Genomic DNA, 13,991 nt, shown 5'->3' with positions numbered 1-13,991 from the left:
AGCTTGTGCCTAACCCTGAGCTGAAACACCAACGGAGAGAGTGATCAACAACCTCAAACCAGCTCCCGTGGCTTGGAGCTCCAAGAAACAGGGGGTTAACAACAATTTGAAATATATTTAGTCCATCTGCATGCACATGCAAACACCTAGCTGTACACAAACACTTCTGAGCCAAAAGCACCAAGTGCTCCGAGGGTGCATTTCCACTGGCACCGGGGGGTGGCTGCGAACAGCGCTGCTCTTCAAGCCTGGTATGAGAAGCTGCAATGTAAAGCATCCTAAAACCCGACCGACTGCGCCGAAAGGCTAGGTGGCAGTGCTGCCTGAAGAGGCTCTGGTTCTGTGTGCACAAGGTATGAAGTCAGCTTTTCATTTCAGCCTACGATACAGGAAATAACATAGAAAACTGTAGCTCTGAAACTGCAGCCCAGACTTGGAGACTGGGCCCAAATTCATGGGAAATCTCTTTCATGGGTCAGATATATCTCAGCACACAGGCAGGACCAGAACAGATTCCCTGTGTGACGTGGAAAAACATTGTAAGAACAGAAGATTTTAAATCAGGACATTCTCACCCCTTGGGAGAGAGATGTGGCGAGCACACGCACTCTCACTGGCTGTTGCAGGACCACCTTAATGGCTTCGCAGCGGAACACCATCTTCTATGTCTGCTTTCTTTGAAGTGAGGTGCAAATTGCCAATTAACCTTACAGTACGCAAGGAAGTGTCCTAACGGTCAGCCAGCTCAGCTCAAGCCTGTACGACTGTGTGCATTTCAGCACATCACTGCACCCACATATGTCCCCTAACTACACAAAAACTGCACTGTATTTACCTGTAAACTTTGTCCCACCTTGACGTGACATTTCAAGCTCTGAGCTCTGCTGATGGGGAACTGCCTTGGGTGTGAAGTTTCTGCCCTTGGGGCCAGAGACACGGAGAGATGAAAAAGCTCTTGGTTTTTCAAGTAACTCGTGTATTCCTTCCTTCAGCGCAATAATGGAGGGGTTGGACCTGACTCTAGACTTCAGATGGGGGGGGAAGCAAAGTACTTTGTTGACGTGAAAAAAGGCAAAGGCAGGAAAACAGCCTGGGCTCCTGTCCGCCCTGACGAACACACACCAAAATGAACTCTTCTAATCAAGCACTGATTTCTGCTCCTGTGAAGACAAATTGTGAGGCTGAAGCAGAGCTAAGAGAGGAGAGGCAACACACTAGACAAACTCCAGCTTTTGCGTTCACCTGAATACGCTTTCGCTGATGGCATCAGAATAACTTGCTGAACAAAAGCTCAACTTTTTTTTTTTCCCATTTGAGTGCCTAAATCTCAGTCCGCCCCAGAAGCACCGCTATAATTAAAGGACTAATTTCATACAGATTTAGTTACAGTGCTGTCTCGCGCGGCTGCTCTCAGAACACTCAAGCACAGCCCAGTGAAGTCTGAGAACAATTCCAAATGACACAGCTGAAATACTATGAGATGCTGCACTGAAGGTGGCATCTGAGGACCCCTTCACTAGTTTCCCACTCCCTTAGTGCAACCGGTGCTGCTCTTTGTGGAGGCAAACCCTTGATTAAGTAAAGGATATGTTTAGGATAAATAGATTTAAGCCAGATTTAAAATCAATTTAAGTGTGTTCCCAGAGCAGCTTTTCATCCAGTTTTATTAAGCCAAAAAAATCTGTTTGGACATAATAAAATGCAGGGAAATCAAGCACACGATACTCGCTGGAGTGAGACTTTTGGCACTGCAGCGCATGAGGGCCAGTTCTAATGCAATTCTGGAAATAACCGCACTGCACATTACTGTTATTCTCATTATGGATAAACTGCTCATGCTTTGAGAGTCACAAGACTGGCAATCCAAGTTTAATTTTCAAGTTTAATGAACATTATTTACCGACTCCTGAATTCATGCTGACAAGTGCCTTTCAAATGGCAGGATATTAGCTCCTGGCCTGCATGCTCTCCAAAGTTTCTATTTCTAGATGTCTCCCGGTCCTGCTACTAAATGGTCAGAAGTCATTATCACTCTCCTCTAGTGGCTCTGGCTTCCTTGCTCGGTGACTGGATTTGCTCGGGGAGATTTCCATGCTGTCGTCTTCCATATCGTCCTCCTCCTCCTCATCTTCATCTTCATCCAGGTCAATCTCACTATCCCCCGAGTCCTCCTGCGGGAAAGCAAACAGAATTCATGACCAGTTCAGTTCTCAGATGGCAAGGTGTCTTTGCCAGTTCCAAAGTAAAGGATGGCACTGCTGGCTGATGTTAAGCCGCTTCCTCCCCTGCTCTCTGTGCAATCACACACCTGGGGGCCAGGTTTGTCTGGACTGGTATGGATCCACATTTGGACTTGCTCAGGGGAGCAGCAGCAGATTCTGCAAGAAGTTTTGTTCCAGCTCAGGCTGCTGTGCTGCTGGCCTTCCAAAATAACAAAAAGCCAGAGCTCAGCTGCCTCTGGGAGCTAACGGCCCGCATGGCTTTCACCAGCAGCTCCCCACTTTGCTAGACAGTGGCTGCTCCCTTCAGTTTACTGCAAACCTGCCCCACTTCACGGGGCTGACAAAAACAAACTCCCTGACTTCTGCTGAATCTGCGGTATTAAAAACCTTGCAGTGTGTTTAACTTTAAAGTGATACCTATTGTGAGACCAAAGACTCAAGGCGTAGGGGAAGAAAATTAACTGCAGGAGAGAAACCCACCTGTGCCTCGATGATGCTCTTGTGCGTGCCTGGTGGCGCTGGGGCAGATCTCCCCTTGGAGAACCAGAGTGGAAAGAACAGGAGAGGCAGAGCAGGAAAAAAAAAAGTACAAGAACATAAAAGAAAACAGGAAGTAACCAAAATGGGAGCAGGGGAGAAGGCAGCGAAGCCAGGTACAGCTCTGGCATCATGTGCCACACCAGCAAGTGACAGAGGGCTCTTGGGCAGGCTGACGCCTGCTCTCTTCTCAACTCCAAAACCCAATTAACTCTTTGAAGGCTTGAAACCAGCCTCAATAGTTTCCTTCCCTGAAAGTGTCTCGGGCAGAGCCATGAGACAACTGAAGTGGCTGTGGTTGAGGGCAATAAGAGGCTGAAGGCCCTGGCTTTCCACACCTGGATATGATGAGGCTTGTGCCACCAGGAAAACATGGGAGAAAGCTGTGAAGAGGAAAGTCCAAAAGGAAGAGAAAGTGCAGAGGATGACTATCCAAATCTGGCCAGACCATGGTCAAGGACAATCAGGCAGAGCCATGACTAAGGTCACAACATCATCACCTACAGCACTAGCACTCCTGACCCTACCCAGAAATGGCCATTCCCCAGAAGGCAACAAACAGCCTTAACCACATCCAGTCTGGCAGAAGCAAATAGCAGAGCATGGTCTGCAAGTTCCTTCCCAGAGGAAAGGTGAGGATGGGCAGAAAGAAGGGCAGCTCATCCCTCTCTAGCAAGAGACTTCACTCCCTTATTGCTACAGTGCCTCCAGGTCTCTGCAACGAACACTTCATAGCAGTGGTATTTTCTCTCTTCTGGCCTTGCCTGCAGGAGAAATAGTCTGCCCAGGGCTTTGCACAGCTAACCTCGCAGTGTCGGACTGCCATGGCAAATGGCTTTTGCATGTGGTGGTGAACATGGGGAGTTTCCTACTATTTTTATGTCCTGTAGAGGTGCACTTCCCCCTCCACTTCCCTCCTATGTTAAACCTTCTCCTTGGGACCCTGGAGTCAAGCTAGCTCACGACTTATACATTAACCTCTGCTCCCTGACCCAACCCAAGCCAGCCTGCTCCCCAGGGTCTGGTGGGTGTAACAGGCTTTTGTGAAGGGATTTCTCAAAAAGCAAATTCTTGGTTTCAGAGTGGCTTAATTTCTATACCACAAAGGCAGCGACAGGCAGGGCAGTACTGAGAGAGAAGGATAATTTCCCAGCAGCACAGGGCTTCTTGCCGGGCCCAGAGAAGATGCCTGAAGTCCTAGCATGCCCTCCTCATCTAGACAGGCAGCACTGGGGGGGGGTGTCTGCCAGACAGCGAGACAGAAAGGCTACATCTACACAAGGAAATTATTGGACAGCACAGGTTCAAATACAAGTTCACAATCATCATAGTTTTAAAGCATTTGTACTATTTCCTAGCACACTTTTGGCCTGTGCCAACTAACGTTCTCCAAAACAATATTCCAGCAACCCTTGGGGACATCCCCACACTGCTCCTGGCTGGCAGCTTGGATGCGAGCACCATGGGGATGCCAATGATGGGGAGAGCTTACTGTATGGATGCAAACTGTATCACAGCAGCTGGCTTCAGGTTCCTAGTACACATACAGCCACTTACGAGTGCCCAGAGGCATAGAAAGATGCCAAAGGAGTTGCCCATACTGTCCTATGAAGACAGGCTGAGAGAGTTGGGGTTGTTCAGCCTGGAGAAGAGAAGGCTCCAGGGAGACCTTAGAGCCCCTTCCAGTCCCTGAAGGGACTCCAGGAGAGCTGGGGAAGGACTTTTTACAAGGGCACGTAGTGACAGGATGAAGGGGAATGGCTTCAAACTGGAAGAGGAGAGATTTAGACTAGATATTAGGAAGAAATTTTTCACTGTGAGGGTGGTGAGCCCCTGGCCTAGGTTGCCCAGAGAAGCTGTGTCCCTGCCCATGGCAGGGGGCTGGGACTTGATGACCTGCAAGGTCCCTTCCAACCGAAACAATTCTATGATACGCCAAAGGCTGAGCGCAGCAGTCCGAACAAGTGCCTGCTGTACAAACCTGTGCGTACCTGCTTAGCCACTATCTGCTCACCAGGTCAACTGTAACCAGATGCAAAGCCGGGAGCTGTGGGACAGCTTTACCTGCAAGGCAGGGATCCCAAGGGGCACAGCTCACAGTTCAGCTCTCATCCCTGTTCCGTCAGCTGAAAGACTGATGCTGTGTGTTAGAACATGCCACTCAGAGGGCTCCAAGGAATGCAGTTTTAGAGCAATTTGGGTGATTTAGATTTAACGCATCTAACTCCTGCTACACTGCACTGATCTCCTCTTCCCAGCACTCTGCCCCAACAGCTCAGCAACACAGCACTCCTGCAGCCTGTGTGCTGCTAGTTATACACTGCAGGCTGAGGTTAAAGCACAGGGCAGTGTGCAGAAGCTCTAAGAACAAAAGAAAAACAGGAAAATATGTGTCTATGCAGATGAGAGAGCAGCCAGCTGGAGGAAAGAAGGGGAAAAGCAGGCCTGGGGCATGAAGATTCAGCAGGTAAAAAGGTGTTTTTCTAGCTGAGGGGAGGGCTGTCATTCTAAAGCACTGTCAGAGAAGCTCTACAGGCACATGCGATAGTTACTTACATCTTCCTCTGTGTCTCCACCTTGCATTGTTCCCACGATCCGTGCGCCAGCTCTTCCTGCAAGAGCAAAGAGAATCACCGTAAAGTCTGGCTCATGGTTAACACCAAGGGAGACTGAAAGATGAAGTTCAGGATTTACCTTTTAGAGGACTAATCAAATGGCAGTGACAGGATGAGATCTCAACGCATGTAAAGTCACCCCCCTGCCTTGTTAAGCTCCCTCAGAGCTCAGGAGACGGTAGAAGAGGGTAAGGCTGACAGTAATTCCAATCAGGATGGTATTTCCAGAGCTACCTTATGCCGGTATGACAGTTCTGACAGGATCAGAGGCAATTATACATTAAGAAACAGGAAATTCTATCTGGTGAGGGTGGTCAAACGCTGGAACAAGGTTGCCAAGAGAAGTTGTGGAGTCTCCATCCATGGAGATACTAAAAACCCAGCTGGATCAGCTTAAACAGCTGATCCTGTTTAAGCAGAGGAGTTGGACTAGATGATCTCGGGAGGTTCCTTCCAACCCTAAATAATCCTGCGAACTGGTATATTCCTTCCTCTGGTTTGGTGCACAGAGAACTAAATCCCGTCTTTTCCACGTGGCAAACCTTCTGTCTGTTCGAGAGCTCACTATGCTCAGATCCCTTCTGATACTGCAGTAGGAACTGACATCTCACAGGACTCCCAGGCAGTGCCAAGGCAAACCTCAAGATTTTCTCATTGAGAGTTGGATGTGGAAGTCTGAAGAGGCAGGCAGAGATCTCAGGTTGTAGGGAGTTCACCGAAAAGGCAGAACACACTTGTGCCTTTCTTTGTTACTTTTGGCTATGTAGAGGCCATATGAAATGGGGAAGATGCTAGCATGGTCTCCTGTGCTAGAAGGGAGCCCGGAAGGTGTTGGCAATGGGTATAGCAGAGCTGTGACTGGGGAAATTCTGCATGTGGGCTGACGGCGTGACTCAGCCCTGCTTTCTGCAGCCACCAGAAGTCACTCAGCGCCAACCGGATGCCTATTTAACAGTCCTGCTGTGACCACCACAGTTCACCATTTGTTTATCTCCTGTCATCACTAGTTTTCTCTATGCCAAATATGGATTTTTCCAATCTAGACAAAGTCTATTTTTTTTTTTAGCATGAAAACAAAGCAACTTTAAAATATATCCTGTCAAATCTCTTTTGTGCTACCCAAAGTACAAACGAAGATGGGTCCCTTTCGTCCTCTTTGCAGACTGATTTGGGTTAGTTGTAGCAAAAAGCTGGCTAACTCAACCAGAAGTCCCCAAAACACCTTTGCTGTGTCAAGGCAGATAATTTAAAGGGTCCTATGTCTTTAAATAAAAAGCGGTGCCCTCTATCCATCTGGTTGCTGATAACACAGGCAGTGGAGATGGAATTATAAGATGATCCCTGGACAGAGGATCTCTCTTCAAACTTTGCAGACATTTGCTCTAGTATACACTAGACTAAACTATGTAAATTCAGAGATGATTACAACTGACATCATTAGACGACCACAGAACCACATTTTTACCCAGCCTACAGACGTCTCCAAGAGTTTAACTGCCATTTTGCTACATAGAAGGCTCAGCATAAAGTGCTAGATAGGGAATTATTACCTCAAAGGAGAAAGCAGCACGGAGCTCCTAAAATCTACTGATAAGACAAAGCTGAGAGAGATCCTGAATATAAAAGAGAATCAGAATATCGCATAAGGAGAGCTGATGAAATAGGACAGTTCAAAAATGCCAAGGGAAGAACTTGGAGAATGCTAACAGAAGGTCTGCAGGATGCTGGATGTGGCTCTTCCATCAGTGGAAACAGTAAGGACACCTTACGGCCATCTAATTGCTTATATTTGGAGACAGACAAGAACCAGTTACTGCCCAGACTCTGATCCCTACGTCAGTTTAAGCCAGGAGCACCTCTTTGAACTAGCGACTGTGGGATCAGCAGCATTAGGTCCTGTAGCACAACCCTGGGACACCCAGAGGAGACACGCCGGGGTGCAGAGGGCTGGGAGCTTCAGGTTGTGCACTGTGCTGCAGACTAAACAGGAGAGCAAGCAGATTTTCCACACTGGTAGAAGAGCTTCCGTGACAAAGGCGGGAGGGTTATTTTAACTCTCAGATTGTAAACCCCCAAGTTTCCGTGTGTGGGAGCAAGAGGAGGGGCAGATGGCCGCCGCGCATTTCCGTGCACACCGGGGGGGGGGGAGGGGGGGCAGGAAACAGAGGAGTCACCCGCACCGGACAGGGAGAGCTGGCAGCTACGGGGGTGTTTGTCACTTGACATTTCCCGGGTCCAATTTAGCTGGGCTCAGTTTGCTGCGGCATTAGTTCTGCACCACTCTGGCCACAGAGGGTCACGCAGCTTCCAAGCAGGTGAGAGCTTGTTATGTTTACTTACAGATAATGTGAATTCAGCCGGGACAGGCTGTACAAAGTGATAATTAGGTAAAATGCTAGTAATGAACAGACTGTAATTCACTGCACCTTTGGATTCAAATCTAATCTCCGTGCATCGCCACGGTTTATAGCCACTGAGCCAGCAAAGATCAGAAGTGAACGTGCATCCATGATTTTAAGCCTGTGAGCATTTGCCATTTTTCCTCTGCGTGTGATGCTTGCCATTGTACTAACCCGTGCAGCTGCCGACAATGGATCCGCAGGATCCACAGAAGATTTACATTTTCTTACCCAGCAGTAGGTATATGTTAACCCTGCGCTGCTGCCCAGGATGAGCATACTTCTATTTATTTCTTGCACCCTCCATGGAAAGGAAATTTGCTCTGAAGTGAGTCACCTGTCTCAATCCCAGAGTTTCAGACCTACAACCTCTTCTCCTTCTCTGCTACGTCCAGTGTCGCAATGGCCATAACACAGGCTGAAAGCATATGGAAATACCTCCTCCCTCCCAGTAAGTGCAGACCTTTGCTGACACAAATGATACAGCCAAAGACAGCTCTGTTGGAAGCAGATGCCGAGAAGGTGGGAGGAAGCTCTATTTCAAGTTAAGACAAATTAATTTCTGTGAATTCCAACCTTTTTGGTGTTTCCAAACACATTTGATTGCCCCCCTTTCCCAGCCGCATAAGTCTGGTGATATTGTCCAGCAGCTGCTGTATCAGGAAACAAAAGACTTTGCAGACTCTTATCTGGGGGACAGGAATCTGCAGAGATCTGCACAGAAATACATGAAAATGAGAAGAGCAGCTGTATTAGCTTTCTCCCTCCTCAGGTTAGTTTCCTCCGAGTATGAGCAGCCAGACCCAGCAGCTCAAACACAGTGTTCATTGTTTTTTCTTCTCCTGCTTGACCTGAAGAGTCAAGGAAGAAGAGACTAATCTAAGTCTCCAAAATTACTTTATAAGGTTTACAATTAGGATTGGATTTGCTTTACTAGAAAAGTATATTCACTCCAGGAGCACAGTCACAAGGTCCCACTGTGTGCCATCTGTGCAAAGCTCCAGTCAGGACAAAAATTGCACTTTGTGAAGTTCACCAGGAAGGAATTTATTTTTAAAAGTTCATGGGGAGCAATACCCATTTGGCAGAGTCCTGAGGTGCTCCAAGAGCAGGTGTATTTGTGAATTTTTTCCCCTTGATTTTGTACATTCTCAAACAGCTGGAGAACCCAAACCCTGCTAATGCACGGCCAAATACCTTCCCACCAGACCCATTCTTTATGCCTCAGCCTTCTCCCTCTGCCGCCACCACCACTGCGATGCATGTGAAATCCAGACCTGCTCTGGACCCACACTTTCACAGACCTTGAATCAAGGCAAACACAAGCAATGAGACACCTGCAAACATCAGGGTTCACGAAGAACCAGCAGGAAGAGAGGAGCCTGGACAGCTTAGAAGAGATTTTTGTTTCTGTTGCTCTGTACTTCTTGCTAACTGCCAAGAAATCAGACGGGGATTTTCAGAGGAGCTCTGGGCTTACAAACAATAATCACAAAGCCCACACAGACAGGAAAGGTAAGAAGAGTTCAGTGCCCAGCAGAGCCTGTGTCAAGGCTGCTGTTCGTATCTGGCTCACCTCTGCCCACCTGACGCCACATCAGGTCTACAGCTCTCCCTTCTGTGCAGACATCGGAATCTATTTTGGCCTCTGAAAGCATGAGATGCAGAGCACTTGCTAACCCCTCTGAGTATGGGAACTGCAGATTCCTGGTATTTTTGAGACTCAGGCCTTTCCGTGCTGGAACATCAGGAGGATGCTGACAGTTTCTTGAGTCCGCGGCTGAAGTTTGCATGGGCAACACCCTTGGCAAATCCTCCCCGGTGGCACTTTAGTCATCGAGTGTGGCAAGACTCTGAACAAGACATTTTCTTCTGGTTTTCTTCCCCCCACCAAAACACAAGTTCCACATACTCTGACTGCAGCGGTGGGGAGAGCCTGATCACTGTTTCTTAAGGGTTTGTGAACAGACTGACTGGGGAGAATGACTTGGGAGACCACATCCTGCACTAAGCTACGTGACGCTGAGAGGCAGCTGTCCCTACGGACGAAGCTGAGAGATCAGGGATGGGATCACACCGCACTTGAATCATGCCTAGACAACTGCAGTGGGCTTCAGCATGTTTTTCTTATCCAGGCTCATTTCCACAACAGAGAGGGATGTAACATTTTGAGAAACCCTGCAGATTTTTTATCATTTTGTATTTGTAAAGATAAATGCACTTGCATATATTTCTTGGTCTTGGACTCAAGAGATGTAATTTCCTTTAGGAACCAAAGAGAAGGGAAGAAATAGACTAGTTACTTAACATGTTCTTTTAAAAATTAGGCAGGTGACAGCCACAGGAACTCAATGTGAACAAGACATCCAACAAGGAGCAGGCAGCTGTTGCACATTCCTAATTGAATGCCTCCACTCCCCTTCCCATTGATAGCACACCTGTGGTTTCTATGAGGTTAGAGGGAAGGAAAACATTCTAGAAATTCAGTAGCAGAAATCTGAACATGGCCACAAGCTGGAGAGAGAATTTCCATAAGTGGAGTCTCACCATTTCCACTGAGAACAGGTCTTTCCTACCTCCTTGCTTGCAGTATGGAGGGATTTTGATACAGGGCTGTGTAGGCTCACCTGAGAAGACTTCTTGCTACTATGTCAAATCTCCAATTCTCTCTATAGGACTGAAAAAATGAGGGCTAATTCAGTCTCTGCAACCTTCCCCCCCAGCACGCAGGGTACCTTTGGCCCTTTCCCCATGTCTGCTGGCCAGCTCAACCTTAAAAAGAAAACTGAGACAGGGAGGTTAAACATCACCATCATCTCAAAACACCGAGTTATCTGCCACAAGAGCATCATCAGCATGCTTTGGACATCTGCTGCTCTCTGTGCACTGCCTCTGTGAGATGCATCTGTACAGGACTGGGGATTCCCGCAGCCTGGCCACAGCACGGGAACTGCCAGCACTGGCACAGCAGCCCATGTCCACGGAGACACGGGCCTGTGCTCTCTGTCTGCCCCTGAACTCATCTCCGGTTTGATTGTCGCATATTTGGTTCCGCTTTTTCCAATGAGGTACACTTTGCTTTCCTAATAAAGCCCTTTTATTCTCACCTGCTGCATCCAGAGACATATTTCTTCTTGCTGCGTTAAACAAGTGCGGGTTTTCACAGGCAAAGATTTGATCCATTCGGTAGCAAGTACACTCGTTAACCTGGCTGCCAGCACATTATTACCACATTGATCCTCTGGGTCAGTTCTGCAAAGGTAAGAGGCTCCAAGAGAGCTGCTCTCTCACTGTTTGACTTTCGACTGATTGTCTGCTGAAAAACATTCAGAGTTTTAATAAAGCCGTCTTCTTACAATAAAGACCAAATGGGACCAAAGTTGTTGCTGTCTCAGTAGTGAAATGGTCTATGTGGTCCAAACAGGACAAAAACCCACCCTGTAACACCAACATTACAGAAGGAAATGTAAGAGCTAAAGCATTTGGATAATTGGTTTACAGGAGCTGAAAGATGCTGGCGCTGTGGAATAGAGGGTGATTTACTATAGAGAGGCACAATTCCACAGTTCTGCAAGCGCGGATCATTTCTGCTTCATTCAGTAGCGTTTCCACTGCCTACCTTGTTGCAAGTGCAGCGTGTGCCAGTCTGCTCTGGCCCATCCAAACAGCCAAATCCTGAATTTGCTCCCGATTCCAAAATGCATTTCAGAACTCCAGTCTGAATGAGACTGGAAAGATGGATCTGCACAGGTAAACACAACATCGCTTCCAAATCTGCCACTTTTGATAGCATGGATGAAAAAAAACCACTTTGGTTCAAGGGGAAACCAAAAAGGTTCTTAGAAAAAAAACCAACCAAACGCATCTACTCAGGGTTAGACTAAATTCATGGAAACCACATCCAGCTCAGGAAATCCTGATGAGGGTTGAAACAGTGGGGACCTGAGGGAAGCTCGTACACTCTTCCCCAAGCATTTTCTTTCAGCCAGTGCTGGAGACGGATGACCAGGCTAGACAGACCTCATGCCTGACCTGGCACGGCAGCTTCTACATTCCTAGGACAAGGCTTGGCATTCTTCACCCTGACATCCACCCCATCTGCTCAAGAACAACCATCCTGCTCCAAACTACTGGTTTATGGCCTGTTCAGGCAAAAGGTTTCTCTACACTGCAGACAGCTAAGACCATCAACACGGCAAGAATTTATTATTATTTTTTTTTAATTCTCTGACAAAACAGAGCCTTATTCCAAATGCCATCATAACTCACAGTTTGACCTCAGGGAAGTCCATGCATCTATTTTATTTATATAACAACCTCACTTATCTATTGCCAGTCAGAATAAAAGTGGATGTGAATTTTGATTCACATTGACAATGTTCAAATTAAAAGTTACAGATGACAAATCAAGGATAAATCTTACTTACGAAAGCAAACAATTAGTGACGTACGGATTTATTATAAGCCCCATCAAGGAGGAGACTTGCCTGCAATTGTGATAACAAAAGAGGTTGTGGTTTCCCAAACCCAGTAGGTCAGCACCTGTCAGTTTGGCGACGATCTTCCTAGCCATTTATATACTTGCTCCCTCCTTGTACCATCCTGGCTTCCTAAAACTGGGTTCGCTGTACTGTTGAATCAGAACCATTGAACTCAAAGGAGATATCAACTCCATAGCGCATTGCAGGCTCCTCTGTAACCTGCTACTGCCTATTCCTCTTTGGGCATGGGGAATAAGGGTTCGATTTTCTCTCTGTACCACAGGCGCTAGCTGCCTCTCACGTCTCCCCCCAGCTAACACTCTTTTCCGCTCCATGGGAGACTAAGTCCTACACCTTCAAGTCTTTTAATTGGCTAAAAGACTAAAACTAGGAGCAATACTGTCAAAGGTGCACTTAGGTTGAATTTTGCTGCTTCTAGACAAACCTGATGAAAGGACTCTGGAGGGTGAAAGTGTGTTGATTTTTCCTCAATTATACCAAGTGGCCTAATAAGAGAGATTATCTCTCCCTGAGAATCTTGCCTCTATAATGGCAAAACACACTGGAATACCTGCCCACCTATTACAGACAGAGGGAGGAAGTCGTCTCTTACAATACTAATAACCTGGAAATTAGAGATGTAAAAATTGAATCACAGCAACTACAGGAACTGACCAGAGTGGACCATTTCTCCGTAGTTTGAGAGCAAACACGGCTCACAAGCACCACTGTGTAAGAAGACACAATGCTTCAAAAGAAAATGATTGAAATCTCTTGAATTGAGTCAAGGAAAAAAGCAGTAATTAATAGAAATAATGTTCTTGTCATGCCACCTTAATTATTAAGCACATTTTAAATGCAAATTACCCACGCTGAAGAACATGTACAGATTCTTGGTGTGTTTAATGACAAATGGCCAGTGAATTTTCAGGCCTGATTTTTCAAAGAAGCTGACGCACCTGACATTAATCTCAAGTCTTGACTTACTCCAGGACTTCAGTTGGTGAGGGTCACGCAATCAAACGTATGACCTCACTGTCGATGAGGGACCTGGACCAAAGGGGCCCATTTACACAGATGGAGAGGTGCAGATCTGAGGCCAGAACTGCTTGTCACGTAAGCATGGGCTCTGGATCAGGCTGGAGCTCCCGATGGAAAGCCCGACTGGTGTCTTGATACAGTCCAAGCTTTTGATTGTATGTTCTGGACAGGGGCAGGACTGAGCAAGCTCACTCTAACACCAGAAGCAGAGATATCCTAAAGTTGAGTTTTCCTAAACAAAAAGTATAGCCATTTTGAACCAAAGCCAGCGGTACAGACAGAGAGCCCGCTGTTAATCTCACAGCGTAGCTACAGCTAGAGCAACCGGGCGACTTGCCCAAGATGATGATGAGTAACTTTAGCAAAACAGGAAAGTGAGCCAACAATCCTTCCCTTAAGAGTCTGACAATGTTTGTACCCATCTCTGCCAGCAGAGACTGCACCAGAGCACTGGAGGACTGAAGTGTTGTGAGTTAGAATGGGGGAATACAACACCTCACTCCTGGAGAAACTGTAGAAAAGGCATCTTGGGAGCCATTTAACATACCTGGAGCTGCTTCAGTAGTTCACAGCAGGTGAGAGGCAAAAAGAGGATAGAGAGCTAAGGGAAGCTTCCAACTTACACGGAGATAAGGAGAGTAAGGGCTGGGATGGCGACTGCGTAGTCAGCAAACAGCATGCTTGGAGTATGCAAAA

At 47.1% G+C, this 13,991-nt stretch overlaps 1 protein-coding gene across 1 annotated transcript in view; it reads right to left on the bottom strand.

Moving 5' to 3' along the window:
• Positions 1–1,870: 1,870 nt before the first annotated feature.
• CLUAP1 (clusterin associated protein 1) overlaps positions 1,871–13,991 on the bottom strand; it is a 70,005-nt gene continuing 57,884 nt past the window's right edge. Inside the window, exons 10-11 of the mRNA XM_082490463.1 lie at positions 5,316–5,371; positions 1,871–2,171 (exon numbers count right to left, since the gene is read on the bottom strand). Coding sequence (XP_082346589.1) covers positions 2,016–2,171; positions 5,316–5,371 — 212 coding nt within the window. The 3' untranslated portion in view covers positions 1,871–2,015. The remainder of the gene's footprint in view (positions 2,172–5,315; positions 5,372–13,991) is intronic.

Source organism: Vanellus vanellus (genome assembly GCF_965231255.1).
Source record: "Vanellus vanellus genome assembly, chromosome: 14".
Taxonomy (NCBI): Eukaryota; Metazoa; Chordata; class Aves; order Charadriiformes; family Charadriidae; genus Vanellus; species Vanellus vanellus.
The sequence above is the reverse complement of the archived record's forward strand: the minus strand, read 5'-3'. Positions and strand labels throughout refer to the sequence as shown.